Below are 26,791 nucleotides of genomic sequence, written 5' to 3' on the forward strand. Positions count from 1 at the left end.
GTCTGTAGTCAGGCACGCCCTGCGACTTAGGCCAGTGATGACTTACTGATAGGCCGCAGGTGGGAGGGTGCGTACCTGGCAGACAAACACACGGACAGGAAACACTCGATCAATCCCACAGAAGGAGCAGCGACATCACAATGGTATGGGGAGAGTTCCCCAAGGGGGTACGCGTGTTTCGAAAAACACCATAAAGTCAGATGTCACATGAGTTAAGAACACATAGCCAATCGGGACCTAGCACATGAGGTGATTATGCGCTCCCCATGCCGGAGTTCTGGACACATTCAACAATGGCCACACTGTGTGATGCATGGTCGAGTGCCACCTCTAGTAACATTTAGGCCATTATTTTAAGGCAGCAACCATATACTGGAGTGCCTCATGCCTGTAACTGTTCTTTTGACAGAATTGTTTAATTAAATGAAACACCTCTTCTCTCCTCTTTTTATTATGGAACCCAAAACAACACTAATAGACACCTAATGTAACCTTAAATTTCATAGATTTTTTTTTTAATCTTTTATAATTTTTCTCTACTACATAACACTTATCACAGAAAATTTGGCAGTTTTACAGCACCATTCATGATATGTTCTGTCAAATCAATTTATCTAGCTCAGAAGAATTAAAGGCTGATACTACAGCGAGAAGTGAATTCCACTGCAGGTTAACAGTGAAGTAGCCTGGGTACCATGGGCCCTAACTCATGGAAAAATGATCTAGACCTTTGAGTTGGTAGTAAAAGACAGGTATAATTGTATTGGATTGCTGTGCTCAGGCGCCATTTCACCTGTGGCACCATAAAATAGCTCTACAGCTTCATGTAGTGCATAGATGGCACAACTGTGGCACATATATATAGTTAATTACAAAAAGGTGATCAGCACTCACCGTTTATTCAGTTAGATATATAAACATCCCAAAATGAGTTACATAGTGCACAGACTCCATCCCAGTTTTTCTAAAAAGATTTCTTTATTCATATCTTCTTGTTCTTTTTTAAAACTTTTTTCTTCCCTTTAGCCAACGCATTTCGTCCCTTAAAACAGACTTCTTCAGGGCTACAAAATATAGACAATACAAACAACATTTAAAATCATTTATACAAAAGTTCCTTAACATGCAAAACTGCATTTGATTGCTCGTAGTTCATATTCCACTTTAGTTTGAGGACACATGCCCCAAGTACTTAACTCTTGCCCAAGATTACAATACCTTCACATTCCCTGTGTATCAAACCTGTATTCAAATGAATACATATATAGTTGTGCGATCATTGCATTATCATAAAATGTTTTATTTTAGTGCCAGAAAATTATTGATTTGTTCAGTGCTACAGGTTGTGAATGGCCTCAAAACACAGAGAACATTAAACAAACCACTATTTCCATACACAATTGCGTGAATGCAAAATAATTCAGGGACTTATTTACAAAATGTTGTCGGAGGGCAGCGCCGCAGGCCTTCCTGCTGCACTGCCCCATGGCAAAAGAAAAGGGCAAGAATGCACCGTATCCAGTAGATACTGCACATTCCTGTCCCTTTCCCCCTGAGCTCGCGCACAATGGGCTGCAATGTGCCAACGCAGGCACCTTTCCGCCATGGTGCATTGTCACAGAAGTTTGCAGGGATGATTGTTTTTGTACATGAAGGGAAACCTTCCTGAACAAAAACAATCACAATAGGCTTTTTCCTTTTTCTGCGTGTGATGCAGCACACATAGAAAAAGGAAAAACAAGGAGAAATAAAGGTATTTCTCCTCATTGCGTCTCCCTTACGCCTCTCTTGGCGTACGTTTTTGGTGCTGCCTGGGTTTGATTCCTCATAAATCTGGGGCTGTGTCAAAAGGCCATGGGTATTTCTGAGAACACCCACAGCAACACCCATTGCACGCCCCTTTAATGCAGAAAACTGCAATAAGCCACAAAAAGTGGCTTAGTGCAGCTTCGTTAATTTGGAGCAGGCTCCTGCACCACAAGAGCGTCACAAAAATTATGCTCCGGAGAGGCAGCCTCATGGTAAATGAGTCCCTCAGTCTCTGTCTTTAAATTGTCTTTTGATGAGAGCTTTTTTCTTTGTCTATGGCTCTGGGATGTTGCTGTGAGAGGGACAGGCAATAGAACAGCTGTTTTGCATACCCACTATGAATTCTCATATCCTCGCTGCTCCAAGTACCAGATGCCACTGGTCCTTATCTATGAACAGAAAGGATTATGTGGAAATCTCAGAAATTACCGTTAGCATATGTTGAAGCCAGTTTGTTTGTGGCATCCATTTTAGTTAGCCATGTGTTAGCCATATGCTCTTCCGTCCTCACTGTTGCCTGCTTTTCTATTCTGCTTGAGTCATCAACTATAGTTCACTCTTTCAGTACTGAGCCAGAACACTGCGCATGCTCAGAAAGGCCTGTAGCTGCTAGAATGCCCCTGTCTTAAACTGTAACTGTCAGGTTGTTTTAACTGATGTAAGAAGAAATGGCTTCCCTCCCACTTTGTTGACCAAGAAAAATTAGGGTCAAATTCATTCTCAATTCATGTTAATAATATTTAGGATATCGTCATTAGTAATTTAACTACATTTAGGTAACATTAGCTAAAGGAAATATTGCATATTCTGTTAGGAGCAGATAGGGATATCACTGTTTTCTTGAGAAATAATACAAGTGTAGGAGATATGCAGGGTGAGGTTTATCCTACTGAGTAACATTATCAAGCAGCAGGAGCGTCTGTGGGCCATGTGCAGAGAATACCTGTGCCATGCATACAGAAATAATGGTTTCCACTTAAAATTGTTGTTCTAGGGCCAGATAAAAAAGCCATGAAATACAGTTTGCATTAATGCCCTATTATGTTACGCAGCTCAATAAGCTAAAGAAATTGGTAGTTTGTTTTTGGATTAATGTTTTCTAGTTAGCCCAATGTGCTTGTACACCAAAATTTAGAAAGTGGTGCAGTCCAATAGTATTGAACATGGCCTCTTTGGTGTGGATTCCCCTAGCCATTTACCTCCTACAAGTCTGTTTGTGCCTAGCTGCCAAAAGTGGTGTGTATTGTCGACAGGAGGTCACCTGCTTAGGTTACCCACTGTTGAAGGGGGGCAGGAGACTAGCTCCTGGGCAAATTAAGGGTAAGCAAAATTAAGCAACACATTGTCCTTTTACTTGGTTTTTGTGCCTATTATGTGCATTGTTGTGAGCTATTCTGCATGGAAAGTACGCAGGGCAGCTTGTTGTTGTGCTCTCTCTCTCTATCTCTATCTCGAGCCTGTCTAAGCTGTCTAGGAACAGCCATGAGACAATTGGTTGGGCTCGCTTTAGTGATTCATTTCACAAGATGCTGTAAATATGTTCTTAAATAAATAGAGACAAAGCACCTCACCAGTGCACGTCTAATTGGCTATTAAGTAATACTGTTTGAACAAATTGTTAGAATTAATAAAATGAATAAATAAATACGCCATTTTACTGCCCCTACTGTCTGTAAATTGATGTAATATGGAATTAGATAAGAATGAAAGGATGGGTAGAATAGACTGATGTTCCCTTATTAGACCTTTAAGGGTACCTATATGTGGGTAGTTTTTGTTCTAAAATTCCAAGGTGGCAAAACCATTATTGATGATGTTATTATAACACTACATAGGTCGCAGAGGCATCACAAGTCCCTCATGAGTTAGTCTATATAACCCTTGCTAGAGCTGGTGAATAGGTTCCTCCCCTGAATATGATATTAAATGTCCCAGATCGTGAAAAATATGATGACTATGGTTCACAATGTTAGGGAAAAGGCCATTGTGATCCTTAGCAAACATCTTGAAAAAAATAGAGCCTTATAGGAGTTTGTTTGCCACAAAATGTTCTGCTGGAGAAATTTATGTACTTTCTAAGTTAGGATTAATTGATCAGTTATTCTTGTAATATGGATCTCTGTTACATTCATAATTCTAGAGTTTTCCGCTACACCTATAATATGAGAGCATGATTATAAAGCGCAAAACATGGTTGTTCTTACGTAAGGAAAATATTTCTAGAAGTGTCCACAGTCCTGTACAGAGGTGAAAAAAAAATCACAAGTAGAAGTGTTGTGAACTATATGATATATGGAACACAGGAAACACCAAAGAATAGTTGCTTTGAAATTCCTTTCCTTTTTGAGGTTCCTCAGATGAATAATATAGGAATACACTAATGTAAGGGTACAGAGTATGTTTAGTAAATGAATACAGACTTTCCCGGCTGCTTGGGATTGGGAGAGAAAAATTAAGTTCACCCTTGCCAATTCACTAAAAGTTTGTTCTATACTCGCAAATAGATCCATAAGGGTGACGGTACACTTTAGGACTGGATTATTGCCATAGTCTTTGGATGCCCAGTTAATGTGTGGGCGCGTCCCGAGACCTAGGCACTTTTCTGAGATTGAATACCCTCTTTTGATTGATTATTTGTATGCCTTGTCTAAAGATCTCCGTTCTGTTAACCAACAGATATCTGCTGCCTTACAACCATTGTCAGAGGGGCCCAGACATCAGATCCAGCCTGGGGAGTCAGCGCCAGTCCAGCTTGAAGCCAAGGTGAAGGGAACCTTTTTTTTCTCATATACAACAAGGGAACCCGAACAGTTTGCTGAGGACCGTGGGTATCAATTATATATTACACAAGACAAAGGTCCTTAGCTTTTTGGAGGATCAAGAAAAGAATACAATATAGGCCATAATAGGTAGCTATATTAGTCCTCTGTCCAGCCGAACAGGGTTTTTATTTTAAGCGATTTAAACAAATGAAAAGGAATAGCAGTGAGGCACAATCCTGTACCGTACTGGGGAGGGAAAATGTTTGGGGAGAAAATACACAACATAAAAGAGGTTACAGGCAAAGACTGAGCAAAGTTGGCCACTTTTAAATCAGTGTATCAATTTCAAGTATTGCCAAATAAGTGCTAGACACAACAAAATTCAACACAGTGGTCAGTTGTGAAAACACTAAAAGAAGTCGACGTTTCGATCCCTTTGCTCTAATTACTTGGGATCATCATCAGGACTGACAATTAAAACATTTGCCTGGCATTATTACAATACAAACGCCTGTATGTGGGTAAGAAAAACAGGAGAAAGAAGACAAAAAGCCGGTGGCTGAGTTAATACTAGCTGACAGTAGTACGCGCACAATCAGAAGTTTAAGTATTGGCAATCTTAAAAACCCGGATTCGGATTAGGGTGCTCTAACATTAGTGAAATGCTCGTGAAGAGGCTGTCCATTCGTGACTTTGTGATAGAGTGACCAGAATTACACAGCATTGGGATTAATCGTTTGACTGCATCCACGCTTTCATACACTTAGTAGAGCGTCTAGTTATTCCACATACGATACGAGCGACCCACCCTAACAGGTGCTGGCATGCGGTAAGCATGGGTTTACAGCTACAATAATTAACAACGGGATGTTCGCGTTGTCTAATGCAAGGAATTTGGACAATTAGGCTTACCCTGGGTGTGGGCTTCATGTCCTAGCTAGTTTTGAGGAGGTTGGAAGCGGCAGTTAATCTGTTGCAGGGAAAAAGGTAGGTGTAATGAGGGACAGTCAGGTGTGTGGTCATGCTGATTTCAGGGGATGGAAATAGTTATACCTGTGATCGCCGGTGATGGGTCGGGCAAGTGAGTCTGCCTCGATAACGCTGTGGCCCCTGACGGCGGTGTCCTGTCAGTCTGTGGGTATCAGGTCCGGCTTCTCTTTAATTCAAGCCGCTGTGAGGAGAACAGACTATGAGGGATTTGCCAGTTTACGGTTGCGGTCGGGGTCACGGGGGTGGGTACCCGGTGCAGTCTTACCTTAGTTCGTAGTGTTAGGTGACAACAAGAACCTGCTATCAATCGGGCTCGATGTCCCTCTGGTACTATGCCAGGTTGCAATCACAATGTGCCCTGAGCAGAGGCAGATTTTAACATCCTGCTCCATGCACGTGGGGTATTGGAAACTGACAAGGGGTTGTCCCGGAGGGGTCGCCATCTTGGAGTGTCTACAAGGGCTGTCATTGTTGAGTGTAGATTGCAAGATGAAAATGGCCGCCATATTTAAGTGGTCAATTTGGGTTAGAAGTTTTCGTGAAGTTTTGTGCTGACGGCGAACAATAAACTATAGTGACATATTAAAATTCATTGGTGTGTGATGTGGTAATTTATATACAGTGCATACATTTGTGCAGGCGGCGATTTTGTGTGTCAGTTGATACATTATTAAAATGATTACACGTGCTGTACAACTGAAGGTTGGACATTAATATTATGATTACATGCGCTGTGCAATTCACAGAGGACAGTGGTTGCGCATTCTCAATTAGGTTATTCGGAAAGCGAATTGTCTCTTGATCAAGGGGTCCAGCTCACGGATATGGGTTTACAACAGTGTAGTCCAATCCTCTGCTCGATTGAAACCATTCTTAATAGTGTCAAATTAAATTATAGTCTTTAATTCTTTGCGGTTAAGCATCTGGGCAATGTTACCACCTCTCTGTGGCAGTTTTAGAACTTTCAGGATAGTCCATTTCATGTTGTTTTCGTTATGTCCAACCTCTGTGTAGTGGTCCACCAGGGGTGCGTTTGCGGTTTTGCATCGGATGCGGCTCCTGTGCTGGCAGATACGAGTCTTGGCTTTCTGGGTGGTTTGTACCACATACAGTTTTGGACATGGGCATTCTATGGTATAAATTACATTACATGTATTGCAATTTGAGAATGAACGTCTTTCAACCGTGGTGTTATTGTGGGTGAATTTCTTTCCCTCAACCGTGAACTCGCACACATTACAACCTCCACACTTTGCATGTCCTATGATAGGAGGTAGGCCCCATACTGTTTCGATGGTTGCCGCTTGCATTGGTAGTGGACCACTACATAGAGGTTGGACATAACGAAAACGACATGAAATGGACTATCCTGAAAGTTCTAAAACTGCCACAGAGAGGTGGTAAAATTGCCCAGATGCTTAACCGCGAAGAATTAAAGACTATAATTCAATTTGACACTATTAAGAACGGTCTCAATCGAGCAGAGGATTGGACTACACTGTTGTAAACCCATATCCGTGAGCTGGACCCCTTGATCAAGAGACAATTCGCTTTCCGAATAACCTAAGTGAGAATGCGCAACCACTGTCCTCTGTGAATGGCACAGCACATGTACTCATGATATTAATGTCCCACCTTCAGTTGTACAGCACGTGTAATCATTTTAATAATGTATCAACCGACACACAATATCGCCGCCTGCACAAATGTATGCACTGTATATAAATTACCACATCACACACCAATGTATTTTAATATGTCACTATAGTTTATTGTTCGCCGTCAGCACAAAACTTCACGAAAACTTTTAACCCAAATTGACCACTTAAATATGGCGGCCATTTTCATCTTGCAATCTACACTCAACAATGACAGCCCTTGTAGCCACTCCAAGATGGCGCCCCCTCCGGGACAACCCCTTGTCAGTTTCCAATACCCCACGTGCATGGAGCAGGATGTTAAAAGCTTCCTCTGCTCAGGGCATATTGTGCTTGCAACCTGGCATAGTACCTGAGGGACATCGAGCCCGATTGATAGCAGATTCTTGTTGTCACCTAACACTACGAACTAAGGTAAGACTGCACCGGGTACCCACCCCCGTGACCCCGACCGCACCCGTAAACTGGCAAATCCCTCATAGTCTGTTCTCCTCACAGCGGCTTGAATTAAAGAGAAGCCGGACCTGATACCCACAGACTGACAGGACACCGCCGTCAGGGGCCACAGCGTTATCGAGGCAGACTCACTTGCCCGACCCATCACCGGCGATCACAGGTATAACTATTTCCATCCCCTGAAATCAGCATGACCACACACCCGACTGTCCCTCATTACACCTACCTTTTTCCCTGCAACAGATTAACTGCCGCTTCCAACCTCCTCAAAACTAGCTAGGACATGAAGCCCGCACCCAGGGTAAGCCTAATTGTCCAAATTCCTTGCATTAGACAACGCGGACATCCCGTTGTTAATTATTGTAGCTGTAAACCCATGCTCCCCGCATGCCAGCACCAGTTAGGGTGGGTCGCTCGTATCATATGTGGAATAACTAGACGCACTACTAAGTGTATGAAAGCGTGGATGCAGTCAAACGATTAATCCCAATGCTGTGTAATTCTGGTCACTCTATCACAAAGTCACGAATGGACAGCCTCTTCACGAGTATTTCACTAATGTTAGAGCACCCTAATCCGAATCCGAATTTTTAAGGTTGCCAATACTTAAACTTCTGATTGTGCGCGTACTACTGTCAGCTAGTATTAACTCAGCCACCGGCTTTTTGTCTTCTTTCTCCTGTTTTTCTTCCCCACATACAGGCATTTGTATTGTAATAATGCCAGGCAAATGTTTTAATTGTCAGTCCTGATGATGATCCCAAGTAATTAGAGGAAAGGGATCGAAACGTCGACTTCTTTTAGTGTTTTCACAACTGACCACTGTGTTGAATTTTGTTGTGTCTAGCACTTATTTGGCAATACTTGAAATTGATACACTGATTTAAAAGTGGCCAACTTTGCTCAGTCTTTGCCTGTAACCCCTTTTATGTTGTGTATTTGTATTTTCTCCCCAAACATTTTCCCTCCCCAGTACGGTACAGGATTGTGCCTCACTGCTATTCCTTTTCATTTGTTTAAATCGCTTAAAATAAAAACCCTGTTCGGCTGGACAGAGGACTAATATAGCTACCTATTATGGCCTATATTGTATTCTTTTCTTGATCCTCCAAAAAGCTACGGACCTTTGTCTTGTGTAAGGTGAAGAGAACCAGCACAGGTGTTGCTGGCAACTATAACAGCGGTGAAGGTGGAAGACTGGAAGAAGCGTGTACCCCTGCCACTGCCATATGACTCTTGGGTGAAAGACGGGGTCACAAATCAGGATGGAGCACTGATCATTTGCTTTGTTCCAGTTTTGTTATGCCTAGCTGAGAGAGGCACAGACCGATAACAAGTGCAAGGAGGTTTTGCCTGAGGTGACCCCCTCTGAAACAAGGGTTGCTTCGGATCTGTGCATCAGGGTTCTGCGTTCCGCTCCCCAACAGAAAGTGAGCCTGCACCTTTGTTTGTTGATAAGGAGGTGCCTGGGCACACTGAGTACAATCTGCAGCCCCGACGAAAGTGCAGTGCACCAGCAGAGCAACACAGGAGTTAGGAAAGGACTTGAGTTCAGGTTACAGGTGCTGTGCCGCTGGTGCCTGTTAGATTAGAGTAGACAATACTGGTGTACTGCCTAAGGCACTGGTTAGGATCGTTGGGGGTATTTGCTCTGGAGGGTGTTTGCCCTATCCTGAAAGAAAAAAACATTTTACTCAGCTTGGGCCGCAATTGTTTTCCTGCGTTGCAAGTTGTGCGGCTCCACCATGGGAGAAATAAACATTTGATGAACGATAGGAGCCTGTCTGTGAGGCTCAGATGGACACAGGGAGAAGACTCCCCTCTGGCTGGTTGTACAGCGGCTTCTATTCTCCAAGTACTTTTTTGTTAACAATGTACCCCTTTGGTTGTCCCATTTTTGAGGAGGAGCAGCCTTTTGTGGCTCGTAGTCCTAATTCCCATGGCCCGTTTAGTCCTCCTGGTCTCCCAATACAAAAATAGTTTTTGGGACAATATGTGTAGTTGCTTTAACCCTTTGGGTGCTCATGACGGCTCCACGCCGTCATGAGTCACAGGCGGCGTGTGCTCATGATGGCGTGGGGCCGTCATGCCCCTGCCGCTCTGCCCACTCGGCACTAATTCCCCGCCTATGCGGTCGAATTAATGAGTGGGGGGGGAGTCATGGCGGCACCACGCCGTCATGAGCACACGCCGCCTGTGACTCATGAGGGCGTGGAGCCATCATAAGTACCGGAGCACCACGCCCACCCCCTAACCCTCACCGCGCCGCGGCGGAATTCGCGGCGCAGTGAAGGGGTTACTATTTGCATTTGGAATGTTGTTTTGTCTGCAAGAAAAATATTTTGTGCACAGTTTGATAACTACTACTCCACCCCCGAACATATCATTGGTACTCTAGCCTTCCTACCTCGGAACCCTGAAAATTGGAATTGGATTGGGTGGTTTTGGGATTTACTTTCGAACATGAAATGTTTAAAATGTAAATGCCCACTTAGCAATGGATCAGGATATTAATGAATTTATGAGGATGGATGTGCAGGATAACTTCTATGCTTCTATTAATTCATAACGGATGTCTTCAGATAATGCTGAAACGGCCATCTGTGGAAATCACAGAAATTACCGTTAGCATAAGCTGAAGCCATTTTGTTTGTGGGATCCATTTTAGTTAGCCATGTGTTAGTCATGTGCTTCTTCCATCCTCACTGTTGCCTTCTTTTCTATTCTGCTTGAGTCATCAACTATAGTTAACTCTTTCAGTACTGAGCCAGAGCACTGTGCGTGCTTAGAAAGGCCTGTAGCTGCTAGAATGCATCTGTCTTCAACTGTAACTGTCCGGCTGTTTAAACTGATGTAAGCAGAAATGTCTCCCCTCCCAATTTTTTGTCCAAGCAATATTTGTATGCCCATGTTAGTCAATAACTATTCTTGTGTGTGCCAGTACCTCCCTTTGAGTCTCCGCTGACTATGCAACAAACGAGTATATAAGGCCCCAGGCCTCTGTATTTTATGGATTACCTCCTACAGTAGCCTGAGGGTACTTTATTGACGTAGTCCCACTCATGAGAGGTTAATACATCTATTTCTTTGAGATTACAGCTTCCGTGCCAATCTCTTCTTTGTTGCTTTAGGAACCAGTGGACAGAGAAGGTTGAACAACCTGCACCAGTGAGCCCCTAAAAAGGCTCATTTCCACAATTAGACAGAGTGCGTCTATAGTAAGCGTTACTGAAGCCATATAAACAGAAACCTAGCACAGAGCCGTCAACACGCCTGTAAATATCCGAGGCTGAGAGGGGTTCTTGCCGAACTCCAGAGAGACAGTCCCAGCCCAGCCAGCGAAAACTGAAAGGGGCGCGGGGCTGAAGCCTGGGTGTTGTGGAAACAAGTACACGTCTTGCTGCGCTTTCCCCCGGTGGTGAGACCTCCTGAGATCAGCATGAGAAGCCCGAGGCAAAGACTGCTCGCTCAGGGAAGGCCATTTTGTAAGCGTGAGCCTCGGTGGCCCTTACAGTGGAATGGCTCTTGGCGGGTGTGGTCCCCTGCAGGAGTGGCCCACCTGGGGATTATACATGTGTGTAGAGCACACTAGCATTCTAAAGCTTCAGTGTAGAGACTGAGCAGGTGTCATGGACGGAAAACCTGACAAGTCAGGGAACCTCTGTCATGGCTAAATATATGGCGTTTGCCCATCACATCTGGCATGCCGTGCAGCCTACTGTATCACTTGCATCAACCTCTTGAAAGACCAAGCATTTTCACTTGACACCAAAGGCGACCTCTAGACTTTGATGCATACTATTGGCGACGAGGGCACCCTTTCTATGTCGATGATGACGTTAGATGTTCAGGACCTCCTTTGTGGGTGAATGGTCATCGCAACAGCATATCCCGGCAGCTCTATCAGTATTAAGAGACAGTCGGAAAAAGATAGGAGAACTCAAAGGAAGCTTCTCATAGGTATCAGAGGAGTATTAGCAGGGAACAGGCAGGCACTTGGCTCCTCAATTACTCCTTCGCTGCCTTCACCAGCGACCCTAGTAAAGGAAACAGTATTATCCACAGGGTTATGGACTGCCAGCCCTGCCGTGGTTAGAATTTTTTATTTATTTATTAAAACCTACCTCACAGAAATTAGAAGTTAAAAAGAACGGCCTCATTTACAATTTTTTGACTCATGCCAGTGCAGCAAGCCTTCCTGCTGTACTGCAATGCCCCAAAATAACAAAATAAAAGAGCAGGAATGCGCCGTACCTACAAGGTACAGCCATTCCTGTCCTCCCCTGCTTCCGTCTGTGTACGTGCACAAATAGCAGCAGTGGGTCAGCGCAGACACCCTTGCGTCATTTTGCAAGGTTGCCTGAGCTGAGAGGATGATTGTGTTTGTGCAGGAAGGTTTTCCTTCTTGAACAAAAAATAATTAAAGGCATTTTCCACTTTCTCTGTGTGCTGCAGAATGCAGCAAGCATAGATAAAGGAAAAGACGCGAAATAAAAGTATTTCTCCTCGTTGTGCCTCCTTAAGCCTCCCCTGCGGAGGCATAGGATTCTGACGCATTCCCAGATTTACAAAATGTTGTCAATTTGTGGATGCATCAAGTTTCATGGATGTTGCGTGGGAACACCTACAGCAACACCTATAAAACGCCCCTTTCACGCAGAGTTATGCATGAAAGGGAAACATATTTATCCAGTATTATGGGTATCTTTCATAGATTCACATGCCTGAATCATTCCCCGTCGTCGGGGTGGGAGTCCCCGGTATATCTTAACAGTAATGTCATATAGATATATACATACTAATAGGCCAGAGGCCTCACATTAGTAACCTATCCAAGTCCTTTTGTAAAAAGGACCAAACTTTGGCCAGGAGCCAATCAGCTACTACCACCCTCTAGAACCTTCCTGGAAGGAGCCCTAGTCCCTCAGATTTTCTACCGCACGTCGTGCTAAGGGAGTCTCCATTGAGCTCTGCTCAGCTATCTGGTATTTTTGGATGTATTCCATATTTTTCTCTTCTAAATTACTCTTGTGGAGGAGTGCTAGAGCAGCTATGTCTACCACTCCTACAAAAGGGCTCTTTAGACCCTGTGCCTCGTGTAGGAAGCTGAGACTGCATGTAGATGACAAACATGAAGACTGCCTCTACTGTCTCTACCCTGAACATTCTGCCAAGGATTGTAAGGTCTGCCGCACTTTCTCTGTCAAGACTTTAAAAGACAGAGAGGGTCGCCTGCTTCTGTGGCTTCAGAGACTAAAGGACAAGGATCAAACAATCTCCTCAGGTGAGAGCGAGTGTTCCTTCAGGAGCTCACACTCCTCTGCCAAAAGGCCAAGACAGACACCTCCAGGTCCGTCTGATATGCCACCTCAAAAGAAAACGCCAAAGTCTTCAGAGGGTCGTCCAAAAGCCATGACAGTTAAGACTTCTCTTCAGGAAGCCACCTTCAAGAACCCTGTACTGGTGTCTTCTGCCTTGCCTGTGACACCGTCGACAGTAACCATCTCTACGTGGACAGCATCAACCTTCACTACCTTGTCGACAACTACCTCAGCATCGTCGTCGACGGGTAGGTCTATTACCTCAATAATTCCTGTCAGAAAAGGATCGACGACGCCTCAGTCGACGATAGTTTCCGAGTCGACGAAGTCGAAACCATCGTCGTCGATGAAGGTCCCATTGACGTCGACGACACCCTCCTCGATGATGTCATAGTCGACGAAGCCATCGACATCGACACCAGCGTCGACGAAGCCATCGACGACGAGACCCGTCGACGGAAGAATCTCCTAAACTGAAGTTTACTTATACACACTTCAGGATGTCAACGCGTATGCCATTGCTACCGGTCCACTTACTGGAGACTGAGGATTCTGATGATGGTGCCTTGTTCCACACTGCAACAAGTCCTTCACAGCTCAATGTCAAGGTCCAAGAGATTTCGGACTATGAAGACCTTGGTAAGGTAGAAGTGCCATGTCAGGAGGAATATCAACCGCCTCCTCCTTCACAACCTATGGTGTGCCTCCCGGCCTCAATAGTCACGGACCTCCCCAATTCCTCATAGCGGTCTACAAGCAGCGGTTTCCGCCTACTCCGCCTCCTTCGGTGGTGCCTCCAACTCTTGTGACACCAGCTCCCCCTCCTCGCCCTAGACCACCACAGCTGGTCATTCGTCAGGATCCTGTGACTTTGCCTCCCCTACCGTCCTCTGATGAGGAGGAGGAGGAAGCAGTAGGAGAAGATGAAGAAGGTCAACAGGAGGAGGGAGAAATGCAGGATGACGAGTGGGATGACTATGTAATTGAACGTCCGACTTCCCCAGACCAGGCACAGGCGGATTCACCCCCAGAAGATATCGGGGGGTTTCATAATGTTGTAGAGAGAGCAGCAGCAAGGTTCAAAATAGAGATGACCACGCAACCTCAGGATTGCTTCCTATATGACTTTAAAGAGCCATTCAAGAAGACGGTTCGGTCAATCCCTATTATCGAATACATCTGGGACCAGGGGGTAAAAATAATGTAAAATCCCTCATCTTTACAACCAGTGCCGACCAGGCTTGATAAGAAGTATAAGGCCCCGGACACAGCTCCGGCATGCCTTACAGGCCATACCAAACCAGATTCCGTTATCACCCAGGCAAGGAAATCCAACAACCCATCTGCTGCGCTGACTGCGCCTCCGGATAAGGAAAGCCGTAAACTGGATAACATCGGGAAGAGATTCTCGTTGATGTCGGCCCTTACGGTCAGGGCGGCAAACTCGCTAGCGCTTTTAGGGCGTTACAATCGCCAGATGTGGGCGGATGTTGCCCCATATCTAGGCACACTGCCAGAGGAGCAGAAAGAAGAGGTAAAGAAGATCCTCCTTGAGGGAGAGCAGTCCGCCTCGGAAATGATTGACGTGGCGATGGATATCGCCTCAACAGGATTTCGCCAGCTGGCGGGGGCAGCGGTCCTTAGGCGCCAGGGATGGCTGAAAGCTACATCCTTCCTGCCGGAGGTACAGTCCAAAGTACTGGACATGCCGTTTGACGGAGGTTGCTCTTTGGGGAGCATATTGATGAAATGCTACAGGGTATCAAGAAAGATACAGAGAGCGCAAAAGCCTTAGGTACCCTCCAGTACAAAAATACTTCCTTTCGGGGCTCCAGAGGAAGAGGGCAGCAGACAAGAGGTGGCTATCAGGGATACAAATCCTCCTACGGCTCGTCCCAGCAATACAAGCCTCAATACCAACAGAGTCAGCAACAAGGCCAGTCCTCATACAATAAGTCTTCCTTTCGAGGGAGAGGAGGAAAGAAAGACTCCGCCAGAAGACAATGACTTCTTTCTCCAACAGGCCTCCACTTCTTCTCCACATTACGTAGTTGGAGGGAAAATTTCCAACTTCCTCCACAATTGGCAAAGAATAACGACGGATCGTTGGGTTCTCCAGCTGGTTCGGTTCGGCCATACTTTGGAGTTCGTGGAAACTCCTCCTTTGAAACCCTCCAGGTCCCATTCAGCATAAGAATCTGCATCTCCTTCAAGCGGAACTCTCACTAATGCTCCAGAAAAGAGCCGTAGAAAGAGTTCCCAGAGGTCAGAGGGGGAAAGGATTCTATTCCCGGTTCTTCTTAATACGAAAAAAGGAGAAGAAATGGAGACCTATATTGGATCTAAGGAACCTCAACAGATACCTCAAGAAACAATCGTTCCCTATGGTATCCATTCATGAAGTGTTACAGCTACTCAGTTCCAAAGATTTCATGGTGTCCTTAGACCTCCAGGACGCCTATTTTCACATACTCATCCACAAAAGTCATCGCCAATACCTAAGGTTTGTAGTGGCGGGCAGACACTACCAATTCAGAGTGTTGCCATTTGGCCTGAAGTCAGCGCCATGCATTTTTACAAAATGCCTATCTCCAGTGGCAGCGTACCTTCGCCAGCACCATCACCAGGTATTCCCTTACTTGGACGATTGGCTCATCAAGTCTCCTACTCTAGAAGGCGTGAGCAGATCTTCCAACGCCTGTCTTCAGCTCTTCGAGAGCCTGGGACTTACGCTCAACCAGGAAAAGTCAGTATTGCAGCCCTCTCAACTCCTCACTTTCCTGGGAGCAACTCAAGACACGCATCAGGAGAAGGCCTTCCCATCAGAAGAGCGTCAGGTCAAACTGAGATCTCTGGCAGCCCACATTCAGGTCAAAAAGACCATCAAGGTGCGGCTCTTCAAGTCATTACTAGGAATTATGTCCTCCAATATCCTCCTAATACCACACTGCCACCTCCGTATGCGTCCCTTACAGGAGGCGTTATCCTCTCAGTGGATCCAGTGTACTCCGTTCATGGTGAAGGCCCTGCACTGGTGGCTTCAAACAAATAACCTAAACCAGGGCCTTCCATTCCTACTTCCAATCTCCCCACACGTGATAACAACGGATGCATGGGTGCGTTCCTACAGGAACTTCAAATACACGGTCAGTGGTCGCCGGCAAAAAAACAGCTCCACATCAACCTGCTAGAGCTGAGGGCAGTATACCTGGCACTTCGAGCATTCCTGCCCCGGATCAGGAACTTCCCAGTGCTTGTGAGGACGGACAACACCACCACAATGCACTATTTGAACAAGCAAGGGGGAACTCGATCCATGACGTTGTCTCAAGAATCACAGCGAATTTGGAAGTGGCTACTCCAACACAACATTTCGCTGAGAGCGGAGTATGTCCCAGGAGCAGACAACACCCTGGCGGACTCACTAAGCAGGCAACGCTCCATTTGTCACGGGTGGGAGCTCGACCAACATGCTCTCGACTCAGTATTCTCCCGATGGGGCAGACCTCACCTGGATCTATTTGCGACGAAGATCAACGCAAAATGCCAACATTATGCAAGCTGGCATCCCCACAAAGGATCTCTTGGGGATGCATTTTCGATGGCATGGTGCAACGTCTTTGCTTACGCTTTTCCTCCATTTCCCCTGATCCCCAGGGTCATCCGGAAACTGAAAGTGGAGCATTGCACCCTGATCCTGGTAGCCCCAGCGTGGCCGCGCCAACACTGGTTTACCGAACTACACATTCTGTCGCTGGAGCCTCCGATTCCATTCAGGCCTTACCCGCATCTCCTCACTATGAACCAGGGGCAAGTCCAGCATCCAGATACGACATCTCTCAGATTATCGGCTTGGCTCCTGAGTTCAGAGAGTTCCAGGACTTAGATATTCCTCAGGACTGCAGAGTCGTCTTAGCCCGAGCCCGGGCTGACAGTACCAACAAGACGTATTCCCTTAAGTGGAAGAGATTCTGTTTGTGGTGTAAAGCTAACAAACTGCACCCATTCTCGTCATCTCCGGCACAACTTCTGCCTTACCTGCTTCACCTGGCCAACTCGGGATTGGCCCATGCCTCCATCAAAGTCCACCTGGCAGCCATATCTCGGTTCAGGCGCTCTTCGTCTGGAATTTCCCTATGGTCCAATAGACTGGTCAAGCAGTTTCTGAAAGGCTTATTCAGGACTTATCCTCCAATAAAACCTTTACCACCTACATGGCAACTCAATGTTGTCTTGGCTCAGTTGATGAAACACCCCTTTGAGCCAATGCATAAAGCAGATCTCAAATACTTGTCATGGAAAACAGCTCTTTTGCTGGCTCTCACGTCAGCAAGGAGCGTGAGTTGACTGCAGGCTTTGTCTATTCAAGACCCGTTTCTTCAGTTCAAACAGGACAGGCTCATTTACGGACTAACCCCAAATTCGTACGAAAGGTTGTGCCGGCTTTTCATCTAAACGAACCTATTGTCCTGAGATCGTTCTTCCCAAATCCATCTTCAGCAGCGGAGAGATCTCTACATTCCTTAGATCTGAAAAGATGTCTAAAATTCTACATTCATAGAACGGAACAATTTCGCAAGTCCAACCAATTATTTATTGCCTTCAGCAGACCCAGGAAGGGCCTACCACTGTCAAAGCAGAGCATTTCAAAACAAAATTTTATTATGTTGTTGAACAGACGTCTGACAAGCACAGCGCCCCGGACTTCCAAGAAGCTGTGAGCATTAGTGGAATATTCACATGTAGGCAATTCAAACAACAGTGTTTTCTTGTTTGCGGAATAAAATAAAAGGTAACATTCCAACATCCCCCCTCCCATCACCCTTCCACCCCCCCACCCGAGACCCCTCCCACCCCCTGCACAGTGGTTAGCTAGTCCATATACAAATAGGATGGCACGAAACATTTAGTGTGTACTCCTCATCCCCCGGGATCAGTGACCAATTGTCTTTATTCTGCTTCGTCACTCGCTGGCGGTTCCAGCCATAGTCCTCTATAATCCGCCCACCTCTTCCAAATCTTATAATGTTTCCAGGGACAGCCCCTGGCCTCAAAGATCGGGCGTTCCAGTCCCATATAAAAATCCAGACCTCTTTTCCAGACTCCCACCAGGGGAGCCCTAGGGTCTTTCCAGGCTCTGGCCACATCTCTCTTAGCCACTGTGAGGCCCAGAAGCAGCAAATGGCGTTTGTAAACATTCCCCCCACTTGTTCCAAGACATGAAGTAGTCCCAACTGTGGCGAGCGGGGGAGCTCCCAGCCCAACACCTCAGACAAGCAGTCCCACACACCCGACCAGAACCTTCTCAGTCCGTCACACGACCATACTGTATGTATAAATGTTCCCACCTCTCGACCACATCGCAAACACTCCGGGGACGCAATCATGCCGGCCTTCCATAGCCGTTCCCTAGTGTAATAGGCTCTAAGTAAATATTTGAACTGAATGAATCGCAGGCGTACCGCAATTGCCGCTCCTCTTGGAGCCTCAAGCGCTTCCCTCCAGTCTTCCTCCTCAAGCGCCCCAACATCGCTCTCCCACTTAGTCCGTAGGCCATCCAGGGAAGAGGAGCAGTGTGTGACCAGTGTTTGGTAGATATTAGACATTTTTTTACTCTCCAATTCCCCTATAAACACCTTAGCTTCCAGCGGGCTAAATTCAGGCAGTGAGTCAAGGCCGTTCAGGGTGGGTGGGATAGCATGCTGGAATTGTAAGTATCGAAAGAATTGGGTCTGGGGCATGTCAAATTCCTCCCGCAACTCCTGGAACGACTTGAGGGTTCTGCCTTTGACGACGTGACCTAGGGCTGATATACCAATTGTGTCCCAGCCTCGGAACCCTTGCAGGGTCGCCAATGCCAGCAACAGTCCGTTCTGCCACAACGGGGTTTCCCTCGTTAGTCTGTTCCACCACCCCATACGGCGAAGCGCTCCACGCCATACATGAAACACTGTTTGAGTAACCACTGGGAGCCTCTTCCTTCTAGTTGCCGAGTAAAGTATGGTGTGCAGCGTGTCAGGGTCCATTAGAAATCTCTGAAGGGCGTAGGTCGGGTCACTCCGGTATCCATACCACCACTCATTCAGTATCAATAAATGAGAGGCTTGATAGTAGGACAAAATGTCCGACGTCGCTAATCCGCCACAATACGTAGAGAGGAAACATGTGCGGAGTGCAACTCTAAAGCAGAGCATTTCAAGATGGATCTCTGCGGCCATCGCCTTCTGCCATCAGCAGGCGGGACATCCTCTTCCCTCCAAAGTTCTGGCTCCTTCCACTAGAGCGGTTTCCACCTCCATGGCGCTCTTTTCTGGGGTGCCCATTGCAGAGTGGCGACATGGAAGACACCACATACGTTCACCAAGCACTACTGCTTGGATTCGGAACTTATGAAGGATGCAGCAGTGGGTCAGGCGGTGCTCCGTCATCTATTTCATTAGAGGTGAGCCTTCTTCCTTTCATCCCACCTTTCCTATTACCTAATTGCACATTTCTTATCCTGCTACTGTTTGCAGTTTATTGTGTTGCACTATTGGTAAGTAATTATCAAGTGTCTTACATGCTATATTATGCGAAATGTGCTGCCTATTGCTTGCTACTCTGATTCAGGCATGTGAATCTATGAAAGATACCCATAATACTGGATAAGAAATGCGTTACTTACCTGTAACTGCAGTTATCCAGTATTGGTATCGTTCATAGATTCACATGCAACCCACCCGCCTCCCCTGGAAGGGCTCACCTTAGTTCTCTCAGTAGGTACTACTTAGCACTGTGCTTAAGAAAATCTGAGGGACTAGGGCTCCTTCCAGGAAGGTTCTAGAGGGTGGTAGTAGCTGATTGGCTCCTGGCCAAAGTTTGGTCCTTTTTACAAAAGGACTTGGATAGGTTACTGATGTGAGGCCTCTGGCCTATTAGTATGTATATGTCTATATGACATTACTGTTAAGATATACCGGGGACTCCCACCCCGACGACGGGGAATGATTCAGGCATGTGAATCTATGAAAGATACCAATACTGGATAACTGCAGTTACAGGTAAGTAACACATTTCTTACAAGGTCATAAAAAGTCACGTAGGGTGACTTTACATGTCCTTGTAAATATGGGGAAGCCCACTGCGTCGCAGGTGCGTCAATAAAAGTGGCTTGTAAATAAGCCCCAAGAAGTGCACAGGAAACTAGCTCCACGAAAATAATGCTAAGTGAAAAACAATGACAGGTCCAGAGCATTGTGGTTTGCAGTCCTTCTCACAGATCTGTGAAAAACGCTGAGAGGCTCACTGTGACTATATTCGGGGAAACAGCCTTTGCAACGTGGTTTTTACCATGTTGTACCTTTACCACGCATGTCTTAGAACGCATATGCTTTTATCAAGTATACCTTTAGCACGCATTTAAAGTTAAATTCAGGAGTGTGTTTGTGTGGGGGGGGGGGTGTCCTACCACAAATAAATTGTTTATAAATATAAGTATATATATATATATATATATATATATATATATATATTCACTCAAAAAACCATAGGTTTCAGAGACGTTATAGTTAGAAATTAGCATTTAAAAAACCTTACAAATTCACAGAAAAAAAACATAGATTTCAGGGGTGTTATAGTTAGCTGGACATTTCACTCGTACAAAACCATGGAAATTCCTCCGTTATAGTTAGTTCTGCTAATTATAACTCGCGCACCCGCAATGCACTGCTGATGATGTCACTTATTACATCATTCATGACATGGTCAGTGACATCACGCAGTGACTGTGGTTTACTTTGACATTTAAATATGTATTATAAATAGAGAGTTTATGTTATTGTTTTGTTTGTTGCCTGAATTTGAAAGGTCACTCATCTCACTATATGTCACCACAGTCACCCACTGAATTGTCTACTTTTTTGTTATTGTGTTCTTTTGTCAGACATCCCTGATTATTTCCTATATTAATTGTTTACAAAATTGGTGTGAAGAATTGAAAATCGAAACAAAATAATTAATACATTTATATTCTTGCTAATTGGTTGTAGGTGTGGTACATTCATGAATGTTTAGTACAGTTCAATAGTGACTTTGAAGAAATGTTTTTGTTCTGAACGAGCACCCCGTGGTGCTCACCCCAAGGAACCACTTGTAGCTTGGTATCTATACACCCAGGTTCCGAGGGAGACAGGGTGACCACAGCTAGCTTAATGGAGGTCGAGCTTGTGGCATAGGGTAACTGGGCTCTCTCCGGCCTTTTAACACTGTACTCAACACATTCACTGACTGGGGAAAGTAACGAGGACAGCAAGGAGGCACAGCCTGCAGGCACTTCCACAGATGACCAGTCCAAACAAATTGGTGAGTTCAGCCTGTCCACCGAGCATGCAACAACCCAAAAGCACAGAACGGCCTGCGGATGGCTTGGCAGTACTTGTACAAATTAATGAGAGCAGCAGCCATGCTCTGGAGACTGGGGCAAGGTTCAGTTCCTAAATACAGGCAGTGAACCGTTGGAGTGTGCGTTGGTATGTGCTCCTTCAGTGTAGGGGCAACATCCCAACAGGCCTCTGCTTTTCAAGGCTTCTACTTGTTTGTGCCTCTTGTGCTTTGCAGTCTTGCACAACTTGAGATGGGTCAGTGGGATTCCATCCACGAGGGAGAAGGGTCCCTGGGATGAATGGTGCACTATCTCACTGGCAGGCAGGTTGCTGAGTACTCCTCTCAGTGGTTTCAAGTATGTACTCACCTCCTCCCTGATGAAGTCTAATGCCCCTGTCGGCTTTGGTGCACCCTTATTCTGAAGGCAAGTCAGCTGGTTCTGATAGTGGAACACAGGCAACAAAAGGTGCACCATATAATAATTATATCATTTCACTCATATATATATAGCAACATACATCCAACCAGTCTATTATGTTGTAAGTATCTGGAATTTTTAGAAGATTTATTATTAATCAAGATGGTGATAATTCTTTTACAGATAGCAGTATATGGACTGGGATAACCATACATGTATATGTTTCCGGTATTAGAGACGTGCGTGATTTGATGCGTCAAGATAGTATACTGCCTTGAATTTTGGACGGATGAATTACCAGCACTACCAGTACCTACACCATTTTGCCTCTTGGTGGGTACTTTATCCATATATTTATTTTTTGGTAAGACTCTGGAGACTCCTCCTTCTCTTTTGGCCTTCATCCTTCATGCGACTTTTGCCTTGCCTATCCCTTAGATATAATATTGGGAGGGCATTTTAATGACGTATTGTCTGTAGATTGATTAATACAATTAAACCTCCTTGTTTGTTTTCCATCATCTATGGGACTTTCGCACTGCTCTCTCCTTTTGATTAGAGATAGCGAGATTGTCATCCACATATGGCAACGTCCCTTGGTTTTCCTCACTTATATCTTTTCATATCGCTTTGTTCCTATCAATTGAATGGATTATGAATGTTATTTAAAAGTTATAGGGGCATATGCATCAACATAAGGAACTGCGATTCCTTAACCCCACGCGCTGCGGGTTTTCCCGCTGTGCGCTGACTTTTGCGAAAAGCCGCGGTTCATGACGAGCTCAGCTCGTCATGAGCGTACGACAGGCGTAACTCATGACGAGCTGAGCTCGTCATGAGCGTGGAAGGGGTTAATAGTGATTTTTTAGAAACCGCTGTTTGGGAATTGCAATTCCTTATGTATGTAGGAATCGCAAAAGAAATTGCGATTCCTACATATTCCTTAACTGTGAATTGCAAATTGCGATTCGCAATTAAGGAATAGATTTCCATTCATTCCTATGGGTGGGAATTGCATGCGCAATTTGCGAGTATCAAATAGGTACTCGCAAATTGAGCATGCAATTTCAAGGGTGCCGAAAGGCCAACCTGATGCACCCCTGAAATTGGAATGTGACCACATTTGGCGCACACACAGGCCCCCAGGGCATTTTTAAACGTTTTTGCAAATTCCAAATCGCAATTTGGAAGTGCATGATGCATTGCATTTATGGATTCGCAATTTAGGTAATCGCAAAATTTGCGATTACCTAAATTGCGATTTTGCATTTGGGTTGATGCATCCCAAATTAAAAAATACTGGTCGCAAAGGGGCTGATTCGCAGAATCGGGCCGTTTGCGACCGATATTTTCAATGATGCTGTGCCCCATAGTGTCTATAGCTCTTACCGCCTTGGACTGTTGGGTCATTAGGCGTTATAACAATCATTACAGTTTTCACACATCTTCTGCCTTTTTCTCTTCTCTCAACTTTCCTCATGTGACTTTGGGACTACTCCTATGTGTACCTTTTAAGATAATATGTCCATTTCTAACTATAAGGTGCACTGAGGTGTCCCAGGTGTTGTCCTTTGATGTAATTTTAGTGTTCAATGTATTTTATACATGTACACATGTACCTAAAATATGTTTTGTCTGATTTATGTTGCATTATGTTTCTCCATTTCTGTTTGACTGTATTAAGTTTGAAATATGGGATTCCAAACTTGTGGTCCTGTTGTGTCTTGGTTCACAGGAGGAAATTACAATGAACATGTATATTTGTCTTTTTGTCCTGTATTTAGTTAATTGACATGTCTGCATATATCCATGTATGTCTATGTGTGTTGTTTTACAGCCCTGAAGAAGTCCAGTGGTCTGGACGGAACGCGTTGGCTGTTATCTGTTGTACATAACTTTCATATATGAATGTTGAAAAATATGCAGAATAAAAAGACTTGTACGCATCTTTGAAAATCACATTGGACTGTTAGCTTATTTCCATGGAAATTATATCATTAATATATGGTGCACCTTTCGTTGTATTTGAATTTGTATAGTCCTTTTGTTGGCCTGCACCTTGGCAGCGGCAGCAGGTGCTATAATTGAGTGCGCAATTCAGGTAAACTGTTCTTTTAAAATACATTGGGGATAACAGGTTAGGTGCAATTTCAATTAGGGGTTCCGCTGTCGTGTTTATGCTTGAAACATTGACAGAGGGTAAAACAGCTAAAAATGTAACCCCCGAACCCTCCCCCACCCCCGGTTTCAGATTCACACTGATGGGAAGGTAAAGAGGAAATTGCAAGGGTGTGTACAGGTGCAGAATTAGTTTCCAGCAACATCAGTAGGTGCCAGGGATACCCAGAGGATAATGGAAAAGATGGCGCACTTAAAATTATTTATGTTGTAAAAACCTTACTGATGTGGTAAAATCCCAACTCGTCGTAGCATATCATACAGTGCATCAATAGAACATTTGCACCAACATTGCATTACTTGCCTTGTAACTTATTAAATATGTTATAGAAAGTCATCTTTTCCTACCTGAGGATTTGTGGAACTTGTTACAGGTGCTTGGTTTTTCAATGGGCTCTCTGTCAACCAGCATTGGGCTGGCTCATGGGGTTTGCTGCCAAGGGTGGAGCAGTTTTCTATTCTTCCCTCTATATCTTGGTGATGCCTTCTGCACTTGTCACACTCACATCTGTCTCTGTCCTCGGAATGATCTCCTTGATCCCAAGTGGAATGGCTGCTGTTACTGACTCCAACGCCTCCTGGGGTGGGGACGACCCACCTGTTGTCATCAGAGTCCAGTAAATCATCACTCTGGTATTTTCCAACCCATCGTTGAATGCGTGAACATTCACTATGCTCCTCCTGCTGCCCTGAAGCAGATGTGCACCTCGCTTCCTCGTACATCTTATCTTGCGGCTTGTTTGCTACATCCTGGGTGAGGCAGTTGTTACACTGGTTGAATTTTGTTGCAGAAACATTGCTCCATTCTTCATGTAGGCAACTTCCAGAATGTGTCTTCTTGATGCCAAACTGTATTTGTTCCAACAGGGGATCATGCAGGCCACAGTAGGCCGTGTTGTTCATGGCAGGCAGCAAAGGTGGAAATACTGACTGGGACAATATGCAATCCATGGGTGACTCACAGTTCGTGTGCCCGTCCGTTCCAACCTGCTCGTGGGAGACACTTGAATCTTTAGAGAAAGTATTTTGCTTCCAGTTACTGCTGGAACAGCCTGTTGAATCTTTGTTATACAGCGGCTCTTGGGTACTGCTCCTGCTTTGGGCCATCTCTAGTTGCTTCGACATGTCCCTTATATGCTCGTTCTCTTTTTGGCTGGTGAGCTGGATGCGGCTTTCAAAATGTGATTGCATTAGCTGGATGCGGCTCGTATGGTCCTTCGCCTGCCGAATCATTTCCAATGACTGAGACCGATCGGGAGATTCCTCCAGATCGTCAGGGATCCCATGGACTGGAGGCCTTCCAATTTCATGGTCCCTATCAAGGATGTTGAAATTATAACTGTTCGAGTTGCTTGGTGAAGCTTTCATGGCCCTCACCTTCTGTGTAAGGAACAATTCTAGCTTTTCCGCTGCATTGCTGTTAAACGTTGATGAGCGGTCAATGATAATGTCTGAGGGTTTTCTTTCTTCCTCCTCAGTTAGAAATCCTGGCTCTGGAGTTTGAATATGCGGGCTCGACTGAAAGGAAGCTATGTGCTGAAGAGAGGTACACATTGCATTGGTCCCCGGATCCGCAGAGCGTGCTTTGCAGTTAATGTAGCAACTCAGGTTATCCTCTGAGTAGCTGGGATCCAGAGGTTGTCTTATCACCCTGCGAGTCTGAAAAAGATTGTTTTCCTCGGAGTAACCTGAAGACGTCTCCTCATGGCATCTCAATCTCCTGCCACCAGGTTCCCTAGTAATTCCACTATTATTGTAGGTAGGTGATCCCAGTTCTTTCCTTCCAAAATGATTGGAGGGCTTGTACTTTTCTCTGGGTGGTCTCTCTTGGGGGTCATCATAGTAGTGACTGAAAACTGGTTCAGAGCTACCACAGTTCTTTGCATTGTATGGAAGATCTGAAAGACATTCATATACCACAATTAGAAACAATTGCTCTACCAACTGCTGCACTTTTAACTACCTGTCTAAGGAGACCACGCAATTTAGTATTTGTGTAGTCCTGGGCAATAATCTGCTCTTTACAGTGCACCTTTATCATGGGAATTTCAACAGAGGCATAACATTCCTTTCATAGTTATAGTAAATATAAAAATGAAGTACTTAGCAACAAATACAAGTCCTAAGTAGAGGTTAGCTAACGGTGCGATGCACCTCACTGCCTGATCTAAATACTAGTGCTCCTCTACTTGGAGCTCGCTTCCATAAGCCTCCTCATAATGGGATGCAGTCATACCATACTAAAAAACCTCCAGTGACCTAAAAACCTACAAGTAAATATCCCAGTAGTAAGCAGTCCATATGTGACATCAGCCAGAACTCCTAGTGAATATCAAAGGCCCCTTGAATTCTAAGTCAATGAATTCCTAGGACAGGGAAAACAACAGTGCGACAAAATACTTCCTAGGCAATTATTGGATAATAATAGCAATACTACTTGGAGGACTCAACAAAAAACAGAGAGTGGTTTGTGTAATAATCAAAGTACAGTAGTAAAAATCGATTTTTTTTACTACTGTACTTTGATTATTACACAAAGTTTTTTAACAATGTTTTTAATGTATTGTTTAAGATAAATGGATTTGATGTTATGTTTTGATTCATTTTTAATACCACTGTAGTAGCTCTATAATATAAAATAAAATATACTGTATCTTTAGACATAGAACTCTCTGGTTTTTGTTGAGTCCTCCAAGTAGTATTGCTATTATTATCCAATAATTGCCTAGGAAGTATTTTGTCGCACTATCAGCCAGAACTCCACCAATGTTCTTTGCTTTGTAAACAGACCAGTTCAATGGAGTACCATCCTGCAAGACCAGCACTGCCTCTGCGCTG

The 26,791-nt window shown here is 44.9% G+C and overlaps 1 protein-coding gene across 1 annotated transcript; it reads right to left on the minus strand.

Moving 5' to 3' along the window:
* Window positions 1-291: 291 nt before the first annotated feature.
* LOC144828324 (uncharacterized) lies at window positions 292-26,247 on the minus strand. The gene is made up of 2 exons (XM_078686433.1): window positions 24,302-26,247; window positions 292-1,064 (listed from the first exon to the last, which is right to left on the minus strand). The coding sequence occupies exons 1-2, from the start codon at window positions 25,505-25,507 to the stop codon at window positions 1,059-1,061; spliced, it is 1,212 nt and encodes a 403-aa protein (XP_078542559.1). The 5' UTR covers window positions 25,508-26,247; the 3' UTR covers window positions 292-1,058.
* Window positions 26,248-26,791: the final 544 nt, after the last annotated feature.

Source organism: Lissotriton helveticus, chromosome 4_1 (genome assembly GCF_964261635.1).
Source record: "Lissotriton helveticus chromosome 4_1, aLisHel1.1, whole genome shotgun sequence".
Lineage (NCBI taxonomy): Eukaryota > Metazoa > Chordata > Amphibia > Caudata > Salamandridae > Lissotriton > Lissotriton helveticus.

Bases quoted from the DNA above. Each gene is read 5' to 3' on its own strand.
- LOC144828324 (XM_078686433.1), bottom strand. From the start codon at position 25,507: ATGTGTACCTCTCTTCAGCACATAGCTTCCTTTCAGTCGAGCCCGCAT.